At 40.9% G+C, this 27,218-nt stretch overlaps 1 protein-coding gene across 2 annotated transcripts in view; it reads right to left on the reverse strand.

The window, feature by feature from the left end:
- Positions 1-27,218, reverse strand: part of FRMD3 (FERM domain containing 3) — a 347,514-nt gene that overhangs the window by 111,373 nt on the left and 208,923 nt on the right. For both annotated transcript variants that reach the window (XM_004381295.1, XM_004381294.2), the window contains exons 3-4: positions 24,684-24,726; positions 2,660-2,738 (exon numbers count right to left, since the gene is read on the reverse strand). In XM_004381295.1, the coding sequence (XP_004381352.1) occupies positions 2,660-2,738; positions 24,684-24,726 (122 nt within the window). The remainder of the gene's footprint in view (positions 1-2,659; positions 2,739-24,683; positions 24,727-27,218) is intronic.

The following is a 27,218-nucleotide window of genomic DNA, read 5'->3' on the forward strand; positions in this document are numbered from 1 at the left end:
ATAGTGGACACAGGTACAGATACTTCTTAGACATAACCAAACACCCGAGAGATTGGTTTTCTAAGTTTGAAGGCTTAGGACTATAGTCTCATGGAACAACTCAGTTAATTGGAATAACATAGTGCATAAAGTGTATGTTCTACATCCCTCCCAATGTGGTGAGTAGTGTCTGAGGTCTCAAAAGCTTGCAAGAGGCCATTTAAGATATAACTATTGGTCTGTACTCAGAACAAAAGAGAAAGAAGGAAATCAAAGACTCAGAGGAGAAAGTAGTCTACAAGACTAATAAGTCTTCACAAACCATGGCCTCATCTACCCTGAGACCAGAAGAACTAGATGGTGCCCAGCTACCACTAAAAACTGTTCTGTTCAGGGCACAATAGATGGATCCTAATAGAATGGGAGAAGAATGTTGAACAGAATTTAAATTCTTAGAAAGTGCAGACATACTGGACCAGTTGAGACTAGAGGAATCCCTGAGACTATTGCCCTGAGATACTCTTTAAACCTTAAACCAAAATTATCCCTTGAGGTCACCTTTTAGCTAAATAACAAATTGTCTCATAAAGTAAAGAATATCACTGTGAGTAATGAGGTCTTTTAAAAAAAATCATCTGTAGGAGACCAAATGGTCAAACATTACTCTAAAGCAAAGATGAGAAGATAGAGGCAGGAAAACTAGAATACTGGAAATGGCAGTGCTAGAATGGAATGAATGAGAATGATGACATATTGTGAAAAAATGTAACCAATATCATTGAATAATTTATATAGAAATTGTTAAATGGGAACCTGATCTGCTGTGTAAACTTTCACCTTAAACAAGATAAAATATTATTTTAAAAAAAGAAAAGATATATGCCATTTCCACTTTGTGTAGCTACAAAACTATTTATGCAATAGATAACTTGGATGTACTCGGAAAAACTAAAAATTTGTTTCTGATTAAAAAGTAAAAAATAAATAAAAGAGGTGAAGATACCATTTATAGCAAAAAAAAAAAAAAAAAAAAAAAGAACTGTTTTGGCACCTAATCGAATAATGGGTGACATTAGTATTTTGTTTAATCTTCCTAATTACATTGGTGGTGCAGTGGTTAAGAGCTCGGCTGCTAACCCAAAGGCTGGCAGTTCGAATCCACCAGCCACTCCTTGGAAACCCTATAGGACAGTTCTACTCTGTGTCATAGGGTTGCTATGAATCAGAATCAACTCCACCGCAACAGGTTTGGTGTTCTTTGTTTTTTGATTACACTGTTAGCACCCAGAGGGTAGGACACATCTCTCTCTCTCTCTGGAGTTAATTCAGCCCCTGTCCCCTGGGCTACACAAATAGGAGGAACTGAGGAAGAACTTATTAAATAAATGAATGAATTATACAAACGAAAAGCAGGTCAAGGCCACATATTATATGATTCCATTTAAAGGAAATGTCCAGAATAGACACATCCATAGAGACAGAAGTAGATAAGTGGTTGTCAGAGACTAGGGGGATGTGGGATGGGGAGTGGCTGCTAATGGGTATAAGGTCTCCTTTCGGAGTGATGAGAATGTTCTGGAACTACAGTGATGGTTGCACAACACAGTGAATATACTCAGTGCCACTGAATTGTACATTTTTAAATGGTTAAAATGGTAAATTTTACCTCAATTAGAAAAAGCCAGATTGCAAAACACCAACCACCATTTATATGTGGATTATGTATCTAACCCTCCTTTCCACATTCTTGCCCCACCCCCAGCACAAATCTCACTAAATGGTAGTGGGCAAATTAACACTAGAGAATGGAACCATCTGCACATTTCCGAAGTCACCTCAGCACCGCAACAGTCAGTCTTTACTGGGGACTCATAAGTCACGAGAAAGCAAAAATTCCAATACTCAGCACTTCCAATTGCAAATGATGATCAGCATCAACGGCCTGGGCCTGGCTTTTCTGTTACGTGTGCACCCATGCGGGTTATTCTGAGATGATCCACACACAGTGGTTTCTGTGGTCACCAAATCAGAGCGCGTCAAGAAGTGCACAACGGCTCTCCATTTACCATCAAGTGGGCCCACCCAGGATCCTGCTCTGCAACATTTGCTGAGGTTGTTCCCAGAAGCGAAAACCCCAGAAGGTAGCAGCAAATGTGGCCCCAGCAGAGGGAGATGAGAAGGGAGAAAGCCTGAAGACTGGAAAATTCAGGAAGGAGACTCGCACCAAGAAAAGCCTACAGGTAGAGGGAAACTGCCCACATGTCAGTCATTCAGCCACCAGAACACAGGATGATGGCAATGTTCATTCTGTCAAGTGCCCTTTCCCTCCCAGAAAAGCTTAGATCCAGGAGACAAGCCCTAAGGGCTGCACCAGCTCTGAGTTTACTCCTATCCTAGAGACAATCACCTATTTATTTTTAGCACCCCACTGTCAGATGTTTTCAAAGAGCACCTCCCCCTCATAACCACTGCTTTTTCGTGCAGTTAATTACACTCCCAATGACAACCGTTCAAAAAATCCCAAGACAGTTAAGTGTTAGAGAAACATTCAAAGCCGAAATGCTGAGTTCAGCAGCTGTGTAGTGGAGACGCTCCACTCAAGACAAGAGGCAGGTCTAGCCTGTAAGACTCGGGAGCTGGTTAAGGGTGCATGGTAAACATACAAACAAACGAAAAATACCTTGTGAGCTCTTCTTTAATCTTCAAGGGTTCATGTGGGTAGAATTTCACTCTAAAGCACATGGTGTATGGTGGATGAGCTGAAACATCATAAAGAAAAGGCATGAGAAAAGCAGCAAAAGACCATGGGCTCACACACACAGGGACGTCAGCCGTGAAGCCTCACAGACTAGCCTGGGAGGGGTGGGGGTAGGCAGGGGAGAGGGTGATTTTCTGAAAGAAGCAGAAATTATGCCCAAGAAAACAAAGCAACAATGAGAACAAAAGTAAAAAAAAAAAAAAAAAGTCTGATAGGACGCCCAGAGCAGATGTGGAATACAGGCACCTAGTCAGTTAACACATCTTTCCACGTCACAAGTTCCCTTCATTGCTCTGCTCTCTCAAGGCCATGGCTCCAAATAACATTTTCTCTTCCTCTTCTCCCCACCCCCTTGTGACAAATAAATTGCCCATAAGCACCATTCAGGTTTTTGGCCTTCTAAGAGAATTTTTAGCCTGTGAGGTGGAAAAACGTCACTACACATGGTTAGTTTGACCAAAATGGTGGTCCTTCGAATTAGAACCTAGGTTTTAAAAATGGAGTCAGCCATACACAGATCCTTCTGCGTAGATTTTTAAGAGCATCTATTGATGAGGGAGCCACCTGTGTGAAAATTAACACTTTTATTACTTCCTGGCTTATTTGAATCAAAATAGCACCATGCAGGCTGAAATTGTGGTTGAGGGTCATGATTGTGGAAGGTTCTAATTGCATCAACTATCCAGAATGCAATTCTCCTTTCGGCACAAGACCAGTTAATGAGACTCTAGAGGATTTCCTTCATTCCAACACACCTTCAATTATAAGCCCACTACTGACTTGCAATATTACCTTAATGAATGAACCCAAGTGTAGTAAGATGCATTTTAGATTACAATTAAGATAGAAAATGAGCAGCTTAAAATCAAGGAAATACAGTGGTTAATATTACTACTTCTATGGATCTGACAGGTCTGCTCATTTTTTGTCTTTTTATTAGTACAGCTGCTTCGCATCAGCTCTGAGTCTACATCCAAATAATATAAAACAGCATTCAATTCTCCCCAAACTTCTGTTTCAAGATAAAAACAAAACAAAACAAACAAAAAAACCCAAACCCATTGCCGTCGAGTTGATTCCGACTCATAGCGACCCAATAAGACAGAGTAGAACTGCCCCATAGGGTTTCCGAGGATTGGCTGGTGGATTCGAACTGCTGACCTTTTGGTTAGCAGCCAAGCTCTTAACCACTGTGCCACCAGGGCTCCAATTTTAAGATAAGCAGGGGTTAAATCATCAACCCATACTATGATGCCTGTACAGAGACAAGTTCTTTATGTAGAAAGAACTATCATCATCAAAGATGAATGCACAATGAGGATAACTTAACATAAAAAACAAATCTGCTTAAAAATAATTTGATAGAAAGGATCCAAATCACAGGAAAACCCAGCAGCATATTGCTGACTATCTCAGTAGAGAAAAACTGAGTAAACACACACGCACACACACAAACTCTTCCCATTGAACAGCCCTTACTTCCCCACCAGGGGCTAGCACATTTTTTATCTGAGTTGGGTGTTCCTAATGTGGCTCTGTGTTCCCTAGATTTAAGAAGCAGAAAATTTTTCTGGAGCTCTAGGAGAAAATGGACACCTCTCACTAGGGGCAGATTAACCAGTAAGCAAGGTACGCGTGGGCTTAATTGTATTTACTTACTTATCTGTGGTGCACAATTTCACGTGTTTTTCACCACATCATCATGTGAAATTGTGCGCTACAGGTTAGTAAGTAACACAAGTAAGCCTGTGGGTACCTTGCTTACTAGGTAATCTGCCCCTGCCTCTTATACACCAGAGACAATGTAGAAAAAATACAAACGATTCTCAAGTCATTCACCTTTCATAAAATCTAGAAATTCAGTTTTAACTCGAAATATTTATATCTGTACACATTTCCCAGACTTCTTTTTTTTTAAAATCACCACCCTTAAATGATTAAAGCAATTTTTTTTTCTTTTAAATTATAAAACCTCTGGCTTGTCCTTAATAGAAAGGTCAAGACAGTTCTTGAAGAGAGAACAACAGAGCCATAGATTGGAATAACATGGAAAAGAAAGGAATTTTCTTTCTTTTTCCTTCCTTTTCTCTCTTTCTTTCATTTAAGTCTTCAAAATTAACACGTGTTCAAATTAATATAGACAGACAGAGAGAGAGATAGATATCATCCTCCCTCACTTTCCTTCATTTTATCCTTATTCCTGCCACTTCTGTCCTTTACTCCTGCCCTGGTGGCACAGTGGTTAAGGCACTCATCTGCTAACTGAACCCACCAGCCGCTCCGTGGGAGGAAGATGTGACAGTCTGCTTCCGTAAAGATTTACAGCCTTGGAAACCCTGTGGAGCAGTTCTACTCTGTTCTATAGGGTTGCTATGAGTCAGAATCGATTCGACGACAATTGGTTTGGGTTTTTTTGGGTTTTCCGTCCTTTAGGTTCCCACTCCACCTCAAAACCCTCCAACCACTGTTAACAACTTCATCTATATTCTTCCACCTTTTTTGCTATCCTCACACAAATATATTCAAACATGGAGGGGATTTTTAAAAAATAATTTGTTCTCACAAAACCAGATCATACATGTTTCTTTTGCTTTTCTCGCTTAACTCTACACCCTGGCCACTCCGCTGATGTTCTTGTTAGTTGTCATTGAGTCGATTCTGATTCATGCCATCCCGCTAGGAAAGTAGAAATAGATCTAATTCACCCTGTATCGTAACTGTGTAATTGTTCATTGATCTAGTTATGGATGACAAGATTCATGAGGGTATGGACCTGTATGTCTTGGTCAGCATTTTATCCCCAGGGCTAATATTGGAAAAAAGATTGACCGCTTGTTTGGCTGAATGAATGAATGATGGACTCTAACCTTTGAGGCAGATGTCAAGGAGAACAGCCAGGCCCTGACATCACATTTATCCCTTAACATCTCTGACAGAGTCAAAATACGGGTCTAGAAGGTCCATGGTCTCAATCACTATGATAATTCCTAGGAGTTATATTATGAAAACCTCTAGTCCTATTTCTTAACTTCTAGTTCTGTTCCTCAAAATATGGAACAGATTCAGAGACTCCGGAGTTGGTTAGAATAGCTGCTTCTAGAGAGAGGATTAGTTAATTCTACCAAAAAATATTAATTGAACAAATATTAATTGTCAGACAGTTTCAGATCTTGTACAAATAACAGCAGCTGTGAACAGGGAAAAATTCAAGCCTTGTGGAGCACGCATTCTAGTGGAGTAAACAGGTATAAAATCAAAATAAATAAGTGAAATATATACGACATTTGTGTTGTTGTTACCTGCCATCGAGTTGGCCCCCAACTCATGGTGACCCCACGAACAACAGGATTGGATTGTTGTGATCTCGGGGTTTTCATTGGCTGGTTTTTGGAAGTAGATCACCAGTTCTTTCTTTCGAGTTCGTCTTAGTCTGTAATCTCCACTAAAACCTGTTCAGCCTCATAGCAACATGCAAGCCTCCATTGATAGACGGGTAGGTGGCTGCTCATGAGGTGCATTCGCTGGGAATTGAACCCAGGTATCCCGCATGGAAGGTAAGAATTCTATCACTGAACCACCACTGCCCTTGCACATATGACATTAGAAGTTCATTAAATGTTACAGAGAAGAATAAAGCAGGAAGGATTTAAGAAGTGAGAGAAGACTATCATCAAAACTACAACTAAATCCACAAAACCCAAACCCGTTGCCACTGAGTCAATCCCGACTCATAGAAACCCTACAGGACAGAGTAGAACTGCCCCACAGGGTTTTCAAGGAGCTCCTGGTAGATTTGAACTTCCGACCCTTTGGTTAACAGCTCATAGCTCTTAACCAGTACTCCCCATGGTTTCCCAAATCCACACAGGTAAGTGCAATTCTCTTTACTAGAGAATTTTCTAGAACACCAAACCGTTTCACATTTTAAGTTATTAAACAAGGGGGTGGGGGGAAATCACCTTTCAGCCCAAATATGGTGGCACTGGGCTTGGGGTCAGAAGCCCTGCATTGGAGCACTGACATGTACCCATGCCAGCTATGGCTGCTGAAAAAGGAGCCTTCCCAGGTTCAACCTAGCCCTTGGCATTCGCTCCCTGGGGACAAGTCCAAAGTCAGTAATCCCCTTGTAGGGATGTGCCTATCTCCTCCTCCAAGCTAAGTGTCTCAGCCCAATCCAGCTTCAGTGTCTCCCTGTTCTTAAGCTACCAGGAAAAGCGGGTGAAGCAAAGGATGACTCTAATCTTTGCCAAATATTTGGCACAGAAGCAGTCGCTGGGTACCTCTGATGAAGGCGCTGTCTGTGGAGCAAGACGCAATCGGCATGGACATGACAAGCCCCAAACCCTGGACTTGGACCTTCCTCCAGCAGCATCATCATGAACAGACGCCTGTGTGTGTTTGTTTACTGGACAGAGTATCTGAATCACCCAACATGAGAAGACTTTATGGCCCAGCTCTACTGCTGGTACAAACTCCTCAGCATTCATGACAGGGGCACACAGGATGGTAGGAAAGAGGGGATGAGCCCTAGAGTTTTGAGGGAGACTTCCAAAAGCGACCTTGATCAAGCACCTAAATTCTCTGCTTCCTGCTGTGGAAGAGGGGAGACAGGACCAGCCGCCATGCCTGCATCACAGAGGTGTTTGAACAGATCCGAAGAAGTCTTAGAATTTCTGGGTGGTGAAAACGGTTAACATGCTCAACTACTAATAGAAAGGTTGGAGGTTCGAGTCCATCCAGAGGCACCTTGAAAGAAAGGCCTGGTGATCTATTTCCTAAAAATCAGCCAAGGAAAACGTTATGAAGCACAGTACTAGTCTGACACACATGGGGTCATCATGAGTCGGAGTTGACTTGATGGCAACTGGTTTGGAAGAGGTCTTGTCACGTGCGCCATGGAGTGCTACCTACACGTGAACTTTTGTGAGGTTTTTTTTTCAGAATAAACAGTTCAGAAGAAGCGGGGGGTGGTGGTGAGATGGAGGGAGGAGAGGAAGAAGACTAAATGGAACTTAACAACTGAACTCTACAGCTGAGAACCATTTGTTCAGCCATGTAAGGGCTAAACACAGAGAATACCACTAAGGGGCAGAGAAGGACAAAATGCAAAACTCCACTTTAAATGCCAGGAGCCTGTAACTGCACAGAGCACAGAAGGGCTCCCTGCTCACAGCTGTCAAGTTACCTGCGGGACAGGGTTGGGGAGGACAAGGGTAGCTCAGGTGGTGCCTTCTCACGTCAGCCCACCCCAGGTATTATCGTTTTGGTAGTTTATGAACACCAAGAACACAGGGCAAGGTGCAGCCATTTATAAAGCAGAGACAGACTTTCTCATCCCCACTTTGAGACTTTGCCCAGAAATGGGGGTGGGAATAGGAAAGGAGTAGCTGAGCAGGCTCCTGGGTGAAAACAAAAAAAACAAAAAACAAAACCAACTTTCTGTTTTTAACCAAGAGTTCCTGGGTTGCACAAATGGTTAAGCATTCAGCAACTGACTGAAAAGTTGGAGGTTCAAGTCCACCCAGAGGTGCTTGGAAGAAAGGTCTGGTGATCTACTTCTGTAAAAATCAGCCACTGAAAACCCTACAGGACACAGTTCTACTCTGAAACACACTGGGTCACCATGAGTCGGAATTGACTCCACGGCAACTGGTACTGATATTTTTAACCAACAACCTTTCTCAAATCTTGTTATAAAAACAACAATAGGACTTTTTTTTTTTTACAGAACTATCACTTAGCTTTTCTTAAAATGCACAAGTCTTTCTCCAATCATCATAAAGAACCACAGGAAAATTTAAAATAATAATATTAACTTCAGGAACATCATATAAATTCATGATCTTTCTCATATACAGTCTGGGTTACAGCTCTGAAAATTTCCCCCCAAAACTTCTTAAAACGGCAGTTCGAGGAGAAAGCCCATGGCGTTAACAGATTGTTGGGCAATTCCCACACCTGGAAGACATTTCCCTTGGGCCTCCCTCCTCTGAGATGCTATTGGGAAAAAAGGGATCAATATGTCAGACTTCCAGACCCTGGAGACAAATTACAAAGGGTCTGATGCTGCAGACAAGGCCTCTAACATCCCACAAATATGAAGCTCTCTTTCCAAAAGACCCTAAGCAGCCATTAGAGGCCCCCAGCCTGTCCAGGGCTTTTTACTCTTAACCAAATGCACAGTCTCCCTCCTCTGTCTTCCTGGGGAGCTTTTCTAGAGGGAGGATGGAGGAGCACATCCCCAGCTCCCTGTTGTGCCGATGGTATGCATAGTGACACTAATGGATTCATCTGTGCTGCCTTCTCTGTAAGGAACCAGATCAGGAGACAAAATATTTCTGCACATGTACACAGTGACACTGGAACACCAAAAGGGCAGAGTATTACTCACTAAACAAACTATAACTCTTGGGATATGCTTAAATGGCCAGCTCCAGAGAACTTAGGCTACGTTAACGACCTCTCTCTTCAAGTAGGAAATGATTATCATTTAATGCCGACTGTTACCATCATCAGCAACTATGATCATCCCTTCATCATGCATATTGAAATTATAACTAGCAGCCTCTATTGGTGCTGTGTTCCCTCTACTTCCAAAGCAGAGATTTTTTTTTTTAATTGCATCTAACTCCTCCTCCTGTTATAGTTCTCTCTTATGCTTTTATCACATACTGGCGCATACACACATGCAGGCACTAAATGAAGTCATACCATAAAATCTCCCAGAGGGGACACAGTTTCTCACAAATACTTGTTCTGTGAATTCTCTGTCCGCCTATGCCTGTTCAGAAGAAGTTCTACCAGGGACTTTGGTGTCCAACATTTCTATTTTCAAGTTCACCATTTGGACAAACTGCTGTGGCCATACATGAAATGCTCAGCCTCCATTTCTTCATCTGTAAAATAGGGATAATAATAAAACCAGCCACAGAGTAGGGGGTGGCAAACTTTCTGTAAAGGGCCACAGAGTAAATAGTTTTGACTTTGTGGGCTACACAGTCTCTGTCTCAATTACTCCACTCAGCTGCTGTAATACGAAAGTGACTTCAGACAACATGTAAACAAATGGGCATGGCTGTGTTCCTAAAAGGGCCCTTGGGTGGTATAAATGGTTAATGCACTCAACAGTTAACTAAAAGGTTAGAGATTTGAGTCCACCCACCCAGAGGTGCCCTGGAAGAAAGGCCTGGTAATCTACTTCCAAAAAAATCAGCCACTGAAAACCCTATGGATCACAGTTCTACTGTGACACACACACATGAGGACGCCAGGAATCAGCACTGACCCCACGGCAACTCGTTTGGTTTTGGTTTTGTGCCCCTAAAAAGCACTGACATTTAAATTTTATATAATTTTCTTACATGATGAAATATTATCCATCTTTTGATTTTTTTTCCAAGCATTTAAAAATGTAAAAGCTAGTCCTAGCACATGGGCTATACACAAAAGCAGCTTGTTGGGCCTGGTTTGGCCCACGGGCCATAGTTTGCTAACCCTTGATATAGAGGGCATGGTGATGATTAAAGAAGTCAATAACTGTAAAGCACTCAGCAGACTGCCTGAGACTTAAGTTACTCGAAAGTGCAAAGCAAAAACTGATGTGGCTTAAACAGAGCCATTCAACTGGATATGGCTGACCATGGTGTAGAAGTGAGAGGGGAGACTTTCATTTCTCAGGAAGAGTCAGGAGGAAGGTAGATCCTGACTTTGCAGCCCACAAAGTTAAAAAATATTTACGTAGGCATGAAATAGGTGCATAAATTAAGAGGTTATTTGGCAGTCCTGGCATGTAAGGAATAGCTTTGCTGCCTGAGACTGAGGTGCAGCGAGCTGAGAATATTAGCAAGAAAGTTAGCAAGGGTACATGAGCCTGATGCAAAAGATCCAGGTACTTGCTTGCTGCAGAGAGTATATAACTAACTGGGCCCACAGGGGTCATGCCAGTGAGTTTAAACCAACTAGTAGTAGTAGTAATAATAGTGACAGTCAAAATTCAATTACTTACATAATTTGGTACTGATAAGATTTTATACCATAAAATTACATCCAAAAATGAGGCATTATAAAGGATATCCAACCAAAGTGAAACAGATATGCATAAAGCATTCTTAAATTGACCTACGTCTGAATCACCTCTGGTACTCATATACCAAGCGTGGAACTTCTTAGCCCATCACGGTTATGATTCAGATTATGTATGCTGCCAAAAAGCATGTAGTTTTGAATCAGGTGGCCCATTATGAAACAATATGGGCACTCCTGAAGGAAGAGGGAAGCCCCTAGAAGTACCTTCCCAGTGGGATAAGGGCTTCCTCCAGGAGCGGCTCCTCTTCTTTCTCATCTTTCTGCTATTTCTGTGACTCTTCTCTACTTCCGATGAGGAAGAGTTTTGGGCCCTCCCTATGCCCAAGTATCCACCATTGTACCCAAGCCCAAGTATCTGCCATTGTACCCAAGCAAAATGACGTCACTATTGCTGCCGACTATATCATAGGGATAAGGTTAAAAATTAGACATTTGTGACTTGTCAAACATTCATATTTAGAATTGCATGGTATATAACTTATTTTATTTTTACTATTGTTACCATGGGATTTCCCAGATAGTGCAAATGGTTAATGCATTTGGCTACTAACCAAAAGGTTGGAGGTTCAAGTTCACCCAGAGGTGCCTCAGAAGAAAGACCTGATTCTCTGTTTCCAAAAAATCAGCCACTGAAAACCCTATGGTGCACAATTCTACTCTGACCCACGTGGGGGTTGCCATGAGTTGTTAAAACCAGTAGACTCAGTGACAACTGGTTTTATTGTTGCCATTATTATTTTCACATTGGGAAACAAGGCACAACATGGAAACCATTTATAAACCCAATTTGCATTTACTTTCTGAGAGAAGGATCAAAGAGGGAATTTTTTTAAATTATTTTATTGTGTTTTATGTGAAAGTTTACAGCACAAATTAGTTTCTCATTCAAAAATTTATACACAAATTGTTTTGTGATATTGGTTGCAATCCTCAAAATGTGTCAGCACTCTCCCCTTTACACCCCAGGTTCCTCAGGTTTCCTGTCCCTTCCTGCCTTCTTGTCTTTGCTTTTGGGAAGGTGTTGACCATTCGGTCTCATATACTTGACTGAACTAAGAATCACATTCCTCATGTGTACTATTGCTTGTTTTATAGTCCTGTCTAATCTTTGGCTGAAAGGTAGACTTTGGGAGTGGCTTCAGTTCTGAGTTAGCAGAGTGTCCGGGGGCCACAGTCTCGGGGGTTCCTCCAGTCTCTGTCAGACTGTTAAGTCTGGTCTTTTTTTGTGAATTTGAATTTTGTTCTGCATTTTTCTCCCACTCTGTCTGGGACCCTCTATTGTGATCCTCGTCAGCGCAGCCAGTGGTGGTAGCCAGGCACCATCTAGTTGTTCTGGGCTCAGGCAGGTGGAGGCTGTGGTTCACGTGGTCCGTTAGTCCTTTGGACTAAAACTTTCCTTGTTTCTTTGATTTTCTTTGTTCTGCTTTACTCTGGCATGATGGAACCAACAGATGTATCTTAGATGGCTGCTCGCAAGCTTTTAAGACCCCAGACGCTACTCACCAAAGTAGGATGTAGAGCATTTCCTTTATGAACTATATTATGCCAATTGACCTAGATGTTCCCTGAGACCATGGTCCCCAGCCCTTGGCCCCAGTAACTCAGTTCCTCAAGGTGTTCGGATGTGTCTAGGAAGCTTCTATGGCTCTGCCTTGGTCAAGTTGTGCTGATTTCCCCTATATTGTGTGTTCTTCCCTTCACCAAAGTTAGTACTTGTCTGCTATCTAGTTAGTGATTTCCCTTCCCCACCCCTTCGCTCCCTCGTAACCATGAAAGATTATTTTCTTCTGTGTGTAAAGCTTTTCTTGGGTTTTTACAGTAGTGGTCTCATACAATATTTGTCCTTTTGCGATTGACTTATTTCACTCAGCATAATGCCCTCCAGTTTCATCCATGTTGTGAGATGTTTCACAGATTTATCATTGTTCTTTACTGTTGTGTAGTATTCTACTGTGTGTATGTACCATAGTTTATCCATTCATCTGTTGATGGGCATCTCTTTATTGTTGCATAATACTCCATTGTGTGTATGTACCATAGTTTATCCATTCATCTGTTGATGGGCACTTAGGTTGTTTCCATATTTTTACTACTGTGAATAAGGCTGCAATGAACATGGAGGTGCATATGTCTACTCATGTGACGACTCTTATGTCTTTAGCATATATTCCTAGGAGTAGGATTCCTGGATCATATAGTATTTCTATTTCTAACTTTTTAAGGAGTCACCGTATCATTTTTCATACTGGTTGTACCATTTGCATTCACACTAGCAGTGCATAACAGTTTCAATCTCCCCGGACCGCCTCAACATTTGTTATTTTCTGTTTTTTTTTAATTAGTGCCAGTAATATTGGGGTGAGATGGTATCTCACTGTAGTTGTGATTTGAACTTCTCTAATGGCTAATGATCGCAAGCATTTCCTCATGTGTCTGTTAGTTGCCTGAATGTTTTCTTTGGTGAAATGTCTGTTCATATCATGCTCATTTTTTAAATGGATTATTTGCCTTTTTGTTATTGAGGTGTTGAAGTATTCTATAGATTTTAGAGATTAGACCCTTGTTGGATATGTCATAGCCAAAATTTTTTTCCTGGTCTGTAGATTCTCTCTTTACTCTTCTGGTGAAGTCTTTTGATGAGTATTAAGTGTTTAATTTTTAGGAGCTCCCAGTTATCTAGTTTACCTTCTTGTGTTTTTACATTGTTATTTATGGTTTGCATTGTATTTGTGCCACGTATTAGGGCCCCTAGCATTGTTGCTATTTTTTCTTCCATGATTTTCATCATTTTCAGTTTTATCTTTAGGTCTGTGATCCATTTTGAGTTAGTTTATGTGTATGGTGTCAGGTATGAGTCCTGTTTCATTTTTTTACAGATGGACATCCAGTTAGTTGTACCAGCACCATTTGTTAAGAAGACTGTCTTTTCCCATTTAATGGACTTGGGTTCTTTGTCAAAAAGATCAGCTGACCATAGTGGATTTACATCTGGGTTCTCGATTCTGTTCCACTGGTCTATGTGTCTACAGTTGTACCAGCACCAAGCTGTTTTGACTACCTGGATGTATAGTAGGTTCTGAGATCAGGTAGTATGAGGCCTCCTAGTTTGTTCTTTTTCTTCAATAATACTCTGCTTATCTGGGGCCTGGAAATTTTTGTTGAAATTGGGAGAAAAAGAGGTACCTGGCCAAACAAACTGAGCTATCACTAGAATAAGAGAAACCAGCTTTACTTCCAAAGCTGGAAAATTTCTGAGCCCCATCCATGTCTTAAACAAAACTCCCAGCTGCTCTTCCCAAAAAGGAGCACTGGAAAGAGGAAAACTGGGAAGAGTGAAATCAGCCCAAACTAAACGATACCAATTGGGGGCTTAGTGTTATTTATGTAAAGAGTTTTGTTCAGTTGTATATTTTGCCATGAACTTCTTCTACATGTGCCCTAAAAGGATCATATAAGTTCTATTCAACAAGCATTTATTATCAGCCAACTGTATGCATGACCTTGTATTAAGTCGTGGACCCTGGGAAGAAATCTTCTAAACTAAATACTGCGGATAAATGATCAGACAAGTATGTGTATTTGAATGAGGACAATGTGATAGGCTGCCCCAGTAGGTCCAGATAGTGGGGTTACTGTCACTGTGGGTGTCAGCAGAAGTCAAATATGTGAAGCTTACTGTCAAGAAGAATATGCTCAAGTTCAGCAAAAAAAAAAAAAAAAGCCATATACATAAAGGGGAAAAAAAATTGAGCCACAAAGCAAAGGCATAAAGGTCACCCAAAAAGTAAACACAAACACTGGGCTGGGGGTGTGGGATGACTAAGATGAGCAACCGGAAGGACAAATAGAGTTGGGTGTCCTGCATCTAAACTTGCCTCAGGAGTGAGTATGGGACCTGCGGCTTTTCTCCTGTTCCTTACACCACAGCAAAATTTACTCCTTTGATACTCTCTCGCGCCTACAGAAAAAGATCTGTTCCATCCAGCAGCAAGGTTAGCCCCAAGCGGAATGTTGGAAAGCTAAGGAATGCTATACAAACATGAAGTACCACAAATATAACCATCAGAGCAGAAATTACATTACCATCTGTGATGGTGAGTTTTATGTGTCAACTTGACTAGGCTATAGCACCCAGTTACTTAATCAAACCCCAATCTAGGTGTCAGTGTGAAGGTATTTTGTAGATACGGTTAAGTCAAGGAGATGATCCTTGATAATATGAGTGGGCCTCATAGAATTAGTTGCAAGGCCTTAAGAGCAAAACTGAGGTTTCCCAAGAAAGAAAAAATTCTACTTAATGATTGTAACATAGAAATCCTGCCTGACTTTCCAGCTTGCTGGCCTGCCCTACAAATTTTGGGCTACACACAACCACGTGAGGCAGTTCCTTAAAATAAATCTCTTTACATGTACATATATATGTATATGTGTGTGTGTGTATATGTATATATGGCTATATGTGTGTGTATGTATGTGTGTGCATGTGTGTGTGCAGGTATGTGTGTGCCCGTGTATAAAATCTCCTATTCTGTTTTTCTGGAGAACCCTGACCGATACGCCATCTCAGGATTGCAGGGAGAATCATCCTAACTTCTGGGAAGGAGCACTACACACATCAGCCAGCAACTTTACTCATTATTGCTATTATGTCTGAGTCAACTCATTCATTTCATGGAGGCCGGAAGTCCTCCCATGCTGATCTGCATGCAGAAGCCACTTCAAGCACCCCTGCCCCTTCAGGGTGCTTGGCAGCAGCACAGCACTGGTAAATAGAGCAAGAATAAGATCTTAGCTACTCTGCTGGGCTAATCAGGCTTCAGACAGGCACCAACCAGGATTAGGCAGAGAGCTTGTTTAGGAGAGTAACTGGGCTTTCTTTCACTGAGGTCTGTTTTTACAGTACATGCTTTATACATAATGCACTTTGATTTTTTTCTTTCTCAGTTTTTGCATAAAGTTTTATCTCATTTTGTTTACTTTCTCAAAATTTTTATTACCAAGTGATATATGAGTATATTCTCATTGTAAAAGGTCTGAGTAAAATATAACTACATATATAATTAAATGCAGAAGCTTCACTTCTGTCTATCCCACTCTCTTCCCCAGAGGTAACCACAGTTCAGTATATATCTTTCCAGTCCTGGTTTTTTGCATTTATATATTCATATAAAAATAATTTTTTATTTTAATATAAATGGATCATTCTACACGTGGTATTTTTATTTGCTTTTTTAACTCAGCACTATGTCTAACAAATATTTCCATGTCAATAATATATATTCTGCGCCATTCTTTTTAGTGACTACATGTCTTCTACATCATTTTATCGAGGCTCGACAGAACTGCTGGACTTTTCATTGTTTTCAGTTCTCAGTGTTCTAAACAATGCTGCAATGGACATCCTTGCATAATATACACTTGTGCTTGAACACATTTTTCTTTAAAATAGATTCATAGAAATGGACTTGCTGGATCAAGAGGCATAACCATTTTTAGTCTGGAAAGATGCACCCAAATTTCCCTCCAAAATGGCTTTACCAGTTTATACACTCCCAACAAAAGTGTCTCCCTCATCCTCATTAACACTGGACATTACCAATATTTTTAATTTTCTCAGCATAAGAAATAAACTATCTTGCTTTAATTTGCATCTCTCTTGTTACTATGATGCTGAGCATCTTTTTATGAGTTTATTGGCCACTTATTTTTATTTGTTCTGTGTCTCTCTTGCGTATTTTTCTATTGATTTATTTTTCTTTCATTTTGTAGCATCATTTTGATATACTCTGCATATAACTATTTTGTTACAGATTTTGCAAATGTTCTTCCTATTATTTTGTTTGTGTTTTAATTTGTTTATTTTTTTGTTTTATAGTCATCCATTCAACAAACATTTATTGAGAATCTACTATGTGCAATGAACAAACCAGATATTCTGGTTCAAAAAGTTTAATTTTCGCACAGATTTGTCAGCATTTTGCTTTGTTCCTTCTGGGATTTATGTTTTCCTTAGGAAGCCCTGTGTTACCTAAAGATTATAGAAATATACTCCTAAATTTTTACCTAAGATTCTACAAATTGTTAAACATATTGGCCTTTTTGACTTATCTGGCATTAATTTCATATATGGTATGTGATATGGATTTAGCTTTTTTGTTTGTTTGCAAGTAGAAAGACAATTACTCAAAATCCATGCTTTGAATAACTATCTTTCCTGGTCTGATATGAAATACAGTCTGTATCATTTTCCCATAAATAATGGGTCAATTTAGGGATTGTTTGTTCTGTTCCACTGATTATTTTCCTATTCCTGGGCATGTTGTAATTACTACATATGTCTATTACTAAACCAGTTGCTGTTGAGTCAACTCTGATCCATGGCAAGCCCATATTGTTTCAGAATAGAATTGTGCTCTTTTAATTACTATAGCTTATATGGCTTGGGTTAATATAGAACAAAGGCCCCATCACTGTTATTTTTTACATATTTATTAGTTATTCTTGACTATTTTCTTTTCTAAATGAGCCTTAGAATTAGTTTGTTAAATGCTATGAGGAATCTCATTGAAATTTTGGTTTCAAAATTATTAAAAGTATATATTAATTTGTGAAGAATTGACTTTATTAACAATATTAACCAGAAACATGAGAAGTCTCCATTTATTTAGCCTTTTAAATCTACTCTACAGTAACATCATAGTAAAATTCATAGCTTTATTCATATAGATCTTGCACATTGCTTGTTATGTTTATGTGTTAGAATTTTGTTTTTACTTGTTATTGCTATTGTAAACAATAGCACTTTTTTTCATGACATTTCAGAAACAGTTATGGTCTTGTTGTTAGGAGCCATCGTCGAGTCGGTTCCAGTTCATAGCAACCCCATGTACATTAGAATGAAACACTGCTATGAAACATTGTTACGCTTTAGCCCACTGTGGCAGCCACTGTGTCAATCCATTTTGTTGAGGGTCTTCCTCTTTTTCGCTGGCCCTCTACTTTGCCAAGCATGATGTCCTTCTCCAGGCACTGGTCCCTCCTGATAACATGTTCAAAGTATGTGAGACAAAGTCTTGCCAACCTTGCTTCTCAGGAGCATCTGGCCATACTTCTCCCAAAACAGATCTATTTGTTCTTCTGGCCAAACCAAACCAAACCCACTGCTGTCAAGTTGATTCTAACTCATAGAGACTCAATAGTCCACTGTACATTCAATATTCTTCACCAACACCATAATTAAAAGGCATCAATTCTTCTTTGATCCTCTTTATTCATTGTCTAGCTTTATTCATTTTATCAATCCGATGTAATTTTCTTATGTGTTATAAATCCTACCTCTAGGATTAGAGGCAGTCATGTTAATGAGGTGGGACTCAGTCTACAAGATTACGTTGTATCTTGAGTCAATCTCTTTTGAGCTATGAAAGAGAGAAGCAAGCAGAGAGATACGGGAACCTCATACTACCAAGGAAGAAGAACCAGGCCAACAGTGCATCCTTTGGACCCTGGGTCCCTGTGCTGAGAACAAAGTCCTAGAACCAAGGGAAGATTGATGACAAGGACCTTCCTCCAGAGCTGACAGAGACAGAAAGCCTTCCACTGGATCTGGATCCTGAATTTGGACTTCTAGTCTCCTAGACTGTGAGAGAGTAAATTTCTCTTTGTTAAAGCCATCCACTTGTGGTATTTCCACTACAGCAGCACTAGATAACTAAGACAGAAACAGTTAAGACTTGTGCAAAAGCTATGGTTTTAGGCTATTAATCTTGTATCAAGGAGAAAAGCTATTGTGTGTAGAGAGTGGGGAGGGAAGCAGGTTGAGAGCTTGGAAAATTAGAAAGCAAGTTTAAGATGCCATCCTGGTCTCTGAGAGGGGATTCAGTACTCCTTAGCCCCCTAGGTATGGCTGAACGAATGGAGTATAGGGACAAGAAAACAGAAATCCCAGAGTACTTTAGGGGGGTATGTAACATTCAACATTCTGTTTGGGACTTTGGAGAAACTACCTTGCAGGGCATGAGCACCTTTCCAACACTAAAGAAATGGTAGTGTGGTGTGTTAAGGCAGAGAGGGAGCCTTAGAGAGTGTCGACAAGTTTTCCCAAGGCTGAAGGGTGGCACAGGAGAGGCTAATCAGTTTCTGCCTGTCCAGAGGTGAATACAGACATGCTGAGAGGCAATGAGTGAATGAGACCTGGGGCGGGAACTACAGATGACAGAGTCTATACATAGACACGTACCGTAAGACTATGGCAGGAATCACAGGCATCAGCAGCACATGCCAGGGCACACTCAAAGGCCATGTGAGACCAGTTACACCCACAGTGGATGCAAAGGCCAAATCAAACGAGACACGCCAGGAGAGGACTCAGAGGACCGCCCACAGGCGAGACACTGCCCTCCTTACAAGCAAGGCAGCATGGAACATAAACCTCCCTCCTCCTAGTGATGTCATTCAGAGGAGGGGGAGGGGAAGGAGAAGGACTCTTGAGGTGAGAAAATACCCCAATATGGAGAATGCACTTTCAAGTGACTAAGTTTAAACGACAAATTGACTAAGTAATTCATTGAAAGAGATCTAATTCCAAACTGGCCAATCTTGAGTTAGCCTGCAGTGGCAAAATTAAATTTTTTGTCCTCCCCACCAAAAAACGAAATAGGGGCTCACAAGCAAGTTGGATTCAGTCACAGGGAAATAATGTTTCATTTCTTCAGAGTGATGATATCAACTTTATACACAGTTATATTTATTTGTTATTGTTGGTATTTAGCTTATTTTTTTCATCCTGTTGATTAAAATTTATTTTTTAATAAATAAAATATTAAATTGCCAAAAAAAAAAAAAATCAACATCTCAGTCCACATTTGTACCTATGGAAATGCAATGGAATAAAGAAATGAGAAGGATATTCCCTCAGAATGTATGTAGCCTACCTGCATTTTTACCTAGTAGATAAGGAATGGTTAAAAGTTTGACTTAAGGTTCTGGTTCCAGGTAAGACGGACTATTAGCATTGCATCCACCCTGTCTCTCTCACTGAAGCCAGCTATAAAACCTGGACTGAATACATGGAGCACCTATTTAAGGACTCTGAAAAGTAAATGTTTTTCTCCAGTATCCCCTCGCCAGGACTCAGGAGACACCTGGAAGTGGGCATCAGCACAGACAGAGAGCCAAGAGAAGCCACTAGTTCAAGCTTGAGGAACAGGAAAGGGAGTCCTAGCAGTGACAACAGCAGCAGCAAGGGGATTGGGGTTTTCTTTTTTGGAAGGTTTTTAACTATAAATTCAATTCCTTTAATAGCTCGAACTATTCAAATTATGTTTTTCATATTGGATGAGGTTTGGTAATTTGTGGTTTTTTCAGAAATTGGTCCATTTCATCTAAGCTGTCAAATGTACGTGCATAGAGCTGTTCTGTGAGGTCTGTAGTGATAACCCCTCTTTCCTTCCTGATAACGGTAATTCGTGTCTTTGTTTTTCTTCATCAGTCTTGCTAGTAGTTCATCAATTTTACTGATCCTTTCAAAGGCCAGCGTTTATTTTCTATATTATGTATTAGTAAACGCAGGAAACTTGGATAAATCCTAGTCAATGTGCTTGGTGAAAAAAGTCAATCTCAAAATATTATATACTGTATGATTCCATTTATATGACATTCTCAAAAGATGAAATTATACTGATGAAGAACAGATAAGTGGTTGCTAGTGGTTAGGGGAGGGGATTTGTGACTACAAACAGGCAGCATGAGGGAGGTTTTTGGGGTGATAGAACTGTTCTGGGAGCCCTGGTGGTGCAGTGGTTAAGAATTTGGCTGCTAACCAAAAGGCTGGCAGTTCGAATCCACTCAGCTGCTCCTTGGAAACCCTATAGGGAAGTTCTACTTTGTCTTACAGTGTCGCTATAAGTCGGAATCAACTCGACAGCTACAGGTTTTTTGATTTAGAACTGTTCTGCATCGTGACTGTGGTGATGTTTACATAAATCTATGCATGAGTTAAAATTCATAAATCTGTACAGCAAAATAAAGTTAATTTTATTATACGTTAATTTTAAAAATAAAATTTAAAATGACTTTCTCAAGTTCATCAGAGGAAGAGACATTGATTTAAGAAGTTCTCCAATTTAAAAATTCATATCTAATTAGGTAAGTGTCCAATTAATAATTTTCTCAATTTAATAAATTTTTTCCTTCTTAGAAAAAACTGAAGTAACCATAAACATACGTTTGATTATACCTATTTTCAACAAGGTTTTGGGGAAGCAGGTACTTTCACATAATGTTAGTGATAGTAAATTGACACAAGGTCTTTGGATGGATATTTATCCCTATGGAAAGTTAAAATATGTATACTTTTTGGCCCAACAATTCCATTTCTAGGCTTTTGCAGTAAAGATGCAAGAATTTACATACAAGCATATTTATCACAACGTAATTTATAACATTTAGGTTTACAGAATCGGAATACCTTTTAATCGTTGCAGACAAATATCAAGCCATGACTGGGGCAGATGGGCTCCAAACAGAAATAACACTTTTGACATGCATGTTGTCCCCGTGTAGGTACCCACCATCCAAATGCCAAGGTTAAGGGGAAGTCACAGTGTAATTTATAATAGCCAAACACTAGAAGCAACCTGGATGTCTGTTAATAAATAAACTATATATATATATGCATACAAGTAACTATCAGAAAACCATTTTAAAATGAAGCCAATCATCAATTAACAATATTGAAAGATCTTTAAAATTAATTAAGAAAAAATAGCAAGATGAAGAACAATATGTAGAGACTGAGTTCATGTTTGTTTATAAAAGGTCTTATATATGATGGTGGGCTTATATAGAGATAAACATTCCTGGAAAGATATACAAAATACTGTTAACAATAGTTACCACTTTGGTATAGGCTTAGAGGTGGAAGGGAGAGGAGAAAGGAAATAATTTGTCTTCATTTTAAACCTCTCTGAATTGTTTGAAGAACCATGCACATTATATTATTAAAAAAACAATTTTCGAAAAACTAGTAAGAAATAACAAAGCCTTCATACAGCAATTTGTTCACTGGGACAGCTGACCTTCTGTCAACCGTAGGAAACACCAATCCTGGGAACACCCATGGTCAGAAGGATCTTAACAGAGCAAAGGATCTGAATGTCTGTTATCTGCTGGGATGGAACTGGAAACGAGAGAAGCAGTTCCCCCAAGGAACTATGCAGCCATTGCCTACTAAAAGGAAGTCAGAGTATGAAAAACACATCCAAGGAGAACACTGCCCAGAGTTCTGTAACAGAATCCTTTTGATAAATTCATGGATAAATCTCAGGGATTAAATTTACTTTTTCTTGGTTAACAATATTAAGCCCTAGTTTAAAAAAAAAACAACTTTTTTTTTTAATTCACAGTAAAGTTAACATTTCTAGGACATATGTACAAGAACACAGAAATTCTTGATGCTAAAACACATCATCATCAACAACAACAAGATTAGGTTTGAGATCTTGAGAAAATTGCATCATTTTTTGTGCATTAATGTCCTTAACTGTATACACGGGGACTGGGTGGCGGGTAAGACCCTCGCCAGTTCCAACAATCAGTGAGTCACCCTGTCTGGTTTAGAAATTAAATTTTACACAGATTCAATTTTTTTTTTTCAGATTCAGATTTCATTTGTCATTAGATTGAAATTGGCCAGTAGTCAAATACCAATCTTTAAACAATTTTTACAAAACATTATAAACGTCCAGTTGGCTGTTCAGCTTTGTTTATTGCAGACACAAAGCTTTTAGGCAGAAACTCCTTCACAATTTTAAAATTTTTCTCCTATTAAATGTTGAAATGCACCTTATTACAGAGATCTATTTGGTATTTCAAAAATGTACCTGGTCTAAGGGAAAAAGGAAAATATTTCATGATGTTTAAGAACCAAAGTCAAACAACCAATTAATATAAAAAAGATTACTGGAAAATAGTCTAAATATTTTAAAAATTTGTTGTTGTTGTATGGCAGCAAGTCGATTCCAATTCATAGTAGAGAATAGAAATGCCCCATAGGGAACAGCCAGAGAGCGGCTGGTGCATTCAAACCACCGCCCTTACAGTTAGGAGCCAAGCGCTTAACCACTGAGTCACCAAGTCTCCTTATTTTTAAATATATAAACAAAAAATATCAAAATTTAGCAGTTAGGAGGAAACAGCTAACCACCAACTATTTTTTCGCAGGCACGTGAGTCTATTCTCCTTGGGCTGCACATCTTACTACGGGGAGCCTCCTTGAGTCCTCTGTCCTACTATGCCCTGGAGAAGCAGAATGCCTACTTCAGCTTGGTATTGCAAAAGAGAACAACTCTACTGCCACCTCACACCCCAACAGCCTGGCCTCCCTGGACGCCCAAGCCCCCGGCTGCCCGTCTTCACCTCAACACGTCTCTCCTGGCCTCTCCCAGCAGCTCTGTGGCCTACAGAAGCCACAGGTATTGCTTGCCCTGAACAACCCTGCTGCCTTTCCTGCACTGGCCAATCAGTGTTTGCTTAGAAGGGAGGGAGGAGGGAAGAGAAGGGGACAGGGAAGGTACAAGCAAAAGAAGGGGAGGGGAGGAAAGGGGAGGGGGGAAGGAGGAGGGCAGGAGAGGGGGAAGGGAGGGAAGAAAGCAACAGAGGGAGGAAGGAATGCAGAGGATGGGAAAGGGAGGGAAGGAAAGAGTAGGGAAAGGAAGGGAGGGGAAGAAAAGCAAAGGGACAGAAGGAGAAAGGAATGTAGGGGGAGGGAAAGGACAGAGGGAGAGAAGGAAGAGAGAGAGGGAAGGAATAGAAGGGAGGAAGAATCAGGGAGGGGGAGAGAGATACAGAGAAGGGGTGGGAATAAAACATTGAGGAATAAATGTGTTGGTTGCCAGTTTGCAGTCCATGTTCAGTTTCTTCCTTCTCCCACCTGAAACCCCTGCCCGGAATTATGTCTTTAGATTTAAGAAAGGAAAGAATTCCTTGAACGATGGCAAGAATTCCTTGAACGATGACATTCCTAATGTATGCTAACCTAATCTCTGATGAGAAACTGATTTATCGCCTACATGTCAGAGCCGCTGGAAAGCTGACACAGAGAGATAAATGGATTTCAGGGCAGCCACTGAATTTCTGAGGTGCATTTCAGAAGTTCTCCTGCAAACCATAAACAAAGCAGGCTGACTTCAGCCTGGCCCCGGAAACCAGAACAATCGTCATGCCCCCCAGGACCACCAGGCAACACTCCTCACAACACCCAGATGGATGACCAGGGGTTCTGAGGAGACGTCGTCACCCAAGGCAGACAGCGCCAAGGGCTCAGTGGTGTAAAAGCAGTTCAAAACACAAGAGCTTTCAAGCAATTGCCCATAAAATATATTTTGTCTTCATTTTTAGGAAGCTTGAGGGGTGGAGAAAAAAAATCTTTGGTACTGTTACCAGTAAGATTTTAGTTTCTAAACACATCTGTTTCTCTCACCACCACCCCAAGCCTCCACTCCCTCCACCCTGAGCCACTTACTAGTAACTCCCACAACCAACAGGAATCAAGCATCTGGTGATTACGTTAATTGACATTTAATAATCTATTTCCAACGCCCTTATTTCAGTTGAAATACGAAGGTAAGATGGTGGGATGGGAAGAGACAGAGGCTAACTAGGAATAGCGACCACAGGGAGGACAAAGACCAGGGAATAAGAGGGGAGAGGGTAACAGCTCTCACTGGGAGGGAGAAGCCCCACCCACTCATCCATCTTCAACTCCATCCGTTCTTCCCCTGGGCAGAAGGAACTTTGTCAAGAAGTAGAATCCACCTTTGGACATGTCATAGCAAGCATGAAGCCCCACATCGACACTTACATTTCATTTGCTTGGAGATAGACTTGTTAGGTTCAAGCCAGTGCTGGGGAGAAAAACAGCAGAGAGTGTGGTCAGATTGCTGGACCATACAATGCATACTTAATAACTACCTATACCCGTTGCCGACAATTCCAACTCACAACAACTCTACAGGACAGAGTAGAACTGCCCCATAGGGTTTCCAAGGAGTGACTGGTGGATTTGAACTGCTGACCTTTTGGTTAGTAGCCTGAGCTCTTAACCACGTGTTACCAGGGCTCCACATAATAACTAAGAGGTATATAAGAGAGATAGTCCTTTTCCACAGTGCAGCCTTGGTTCTGATAAATATTCCTGTCTTCCACCCTCAGAAAAGCAACATGAACAGTTCAGCAATAATTATAACACAGGCAAGGGTACAAATTACAAAGGATTAATCCTTTGTGAGTAATGTTTCAGTCACACAACTAGGAGAAAAGGACAAGGGAGAGAATATACATTAACTGATACCTTGGTGATTCTTTGAGTTCTGTGGCTCTGGGCAAGCCAGTAATGGCTAATGACATTGAGCATCTCGCATCCATGATCTCAAAAAACCACTGTCCAAGACAAAACTTGTGGCAGCAGCACCCATGTCCCCTTCTGAGCCAGCCTCCTTTAGGATTAATATTGGGCCAAGCCTGCATTAGCTCCATCCACATAGACAATTTTTCCTTCACGGTTGTTGTTGACTGCCCTTGAGTCGGCCCCTGACTGATGGTGACCCCATGCACAGCAGAAGGAAATGCTGCCCAGTCCTGCACCATCCCCATGATTGGTTGTGGATCAGGCTGTTGTGATATATGCGGTTTTCAGTGGCTAATTTTGGGAAGTAGATCACCAGGCCTTTCTTCCTACTACATCTTAGTCTGGAAGCTCTGCTGAAACCTGTCCAGCATCATAGCAACATGCAAGCCTCCACTGACAGATGGGTGGTGGCTCACATGAGGTGCACTGGCTGGGAATCAAGCCTGGGTCTCCTGCATGGAAGCAAGAATTCTACCACTGAACTACCAATGCCTAATCTTTCTTGGCAGGGAGGAACAAATAATTTTAAATATTTTATTTTCAGAGGCTTCATCACCAAACAAAGAAGGCAAAAGGCCTGGGTAGCTGAGATTCCTGTTACTCACAGGAATTTGAAGAAGACACCATGCTGTCCCAGGGGCCAGCCCTCTCTGCAGCCCCTTGGAAAGGTCACCTCAACATGCTGAGAGCTGAGCAGCCTTTGATATCACTAACTGATGTCCTGCCGCCGCTTAGGGAATGTCAGGAAGCATCACTATACACCTGCAATTTATAAAGATGATAAGGGGGTGCCACTGAGTATCCATCATGAGGCTGGGGAGCCCTCACTAATGGGCACCCCTCCTGCTTGATCCTGGACTGGTCAGAAAGGGGGGAACTTACCATCAGTTGAGCTCTTCACCTGCTTTATCTCACCTGGGTCACCCGGTAAGCCTCAACGTTCTGATTTACCCCTATGGTTTAATGCGAACATTTCACCACAAAGTTTAATTAGAGCCAGAATTTGTTGAGCGCTTACTAAGTGCCAGGTACTATTCTAAGAGTTTCCATGCATTTTCTTATTTAGTCCTCCCTACAACCCCATTTACAAAGGAGAAACCTGGGACTTAGGATGTTAAACAACTTGCCTGAGGTCACCTCCACCACCGACTGTTGGTCTGTAGTACTGTGGTGGCTTGTGTGTTGCTATGATGCTGGAAGCTATGCCATGGGTATTTCAAATAGCAGCAGGGTCACCCATGGTGGACAGGTTTCAGCAGAGCTTCCAGATTAGGACAGATTAGGAAGAAAGGCCTGGCAATCTATTTCTGAAAATTACCCAATGAAAATCTTATGGATTACAAGAGAATATTATCCAATATAGTGCTGGAAGATAAGCCCCCTAGGTTGGTTGGAAGGCACTCAAAATACACAATGGCTTCAGCAATGGACTCTGAGCACACCAACGATCGTGAAGGTAGCACAGGACCGGGTTACGTTTCGTTCTGTTGTACATGGAGTCACCATGAGTCCGAGTTGACTTGATGGCAACTAACAACAACAAATGTCACCCAGTTCATAAATGGGGAAGCCAGCGTGCAGTGTGGTTCCAGAGCACAGGCCCTTAACCTTTCGGCTGTGCGGCCTCCCAACTTGTTAGTTTGCTTGAAAATGCACATGCGCCTCACTGAACACTCCCTATTTTCCTCAGAGCTGAAAAGCTGAGTGGTCTTCATCAGTAGTTTCCAGTCGGGGTTGTCAGATCTCTGCAGTCTTCAAAAACTATAATGAGGCCCTTTTAACTACTCTCAACATTATGAGAAGTCTAACAAAACCATACATTCACCCCCCCTACCAGGCTGCAAAAACTGAAAAGGTGTGTTTCCTTGCTTCTGGCCAAAATTACATCAACTCATTTTGGCAACCATGGTTAACTCCTTCTAATCAGAAGTTATGATTAGCTTTTACACAGTTACGATCAAATGGTGCAAAATTAATTGCTTATACCAT

This window comes from Trichechus manatus, unplaced genomic scaffold (assembly GCF_000243295.1).
Source record: "Trichechus manatus latirostris isolate Lorelei unplaced genomic scaffold, TriManLat1.0 scaffold00082, whole genome shotgun sequence".
Lineage (NCBI taxonomy): Eukaryota > Metazoa > Chordata > Mammalia > Sirenia > Trichechidae > Trichechus > Trichechus manatus.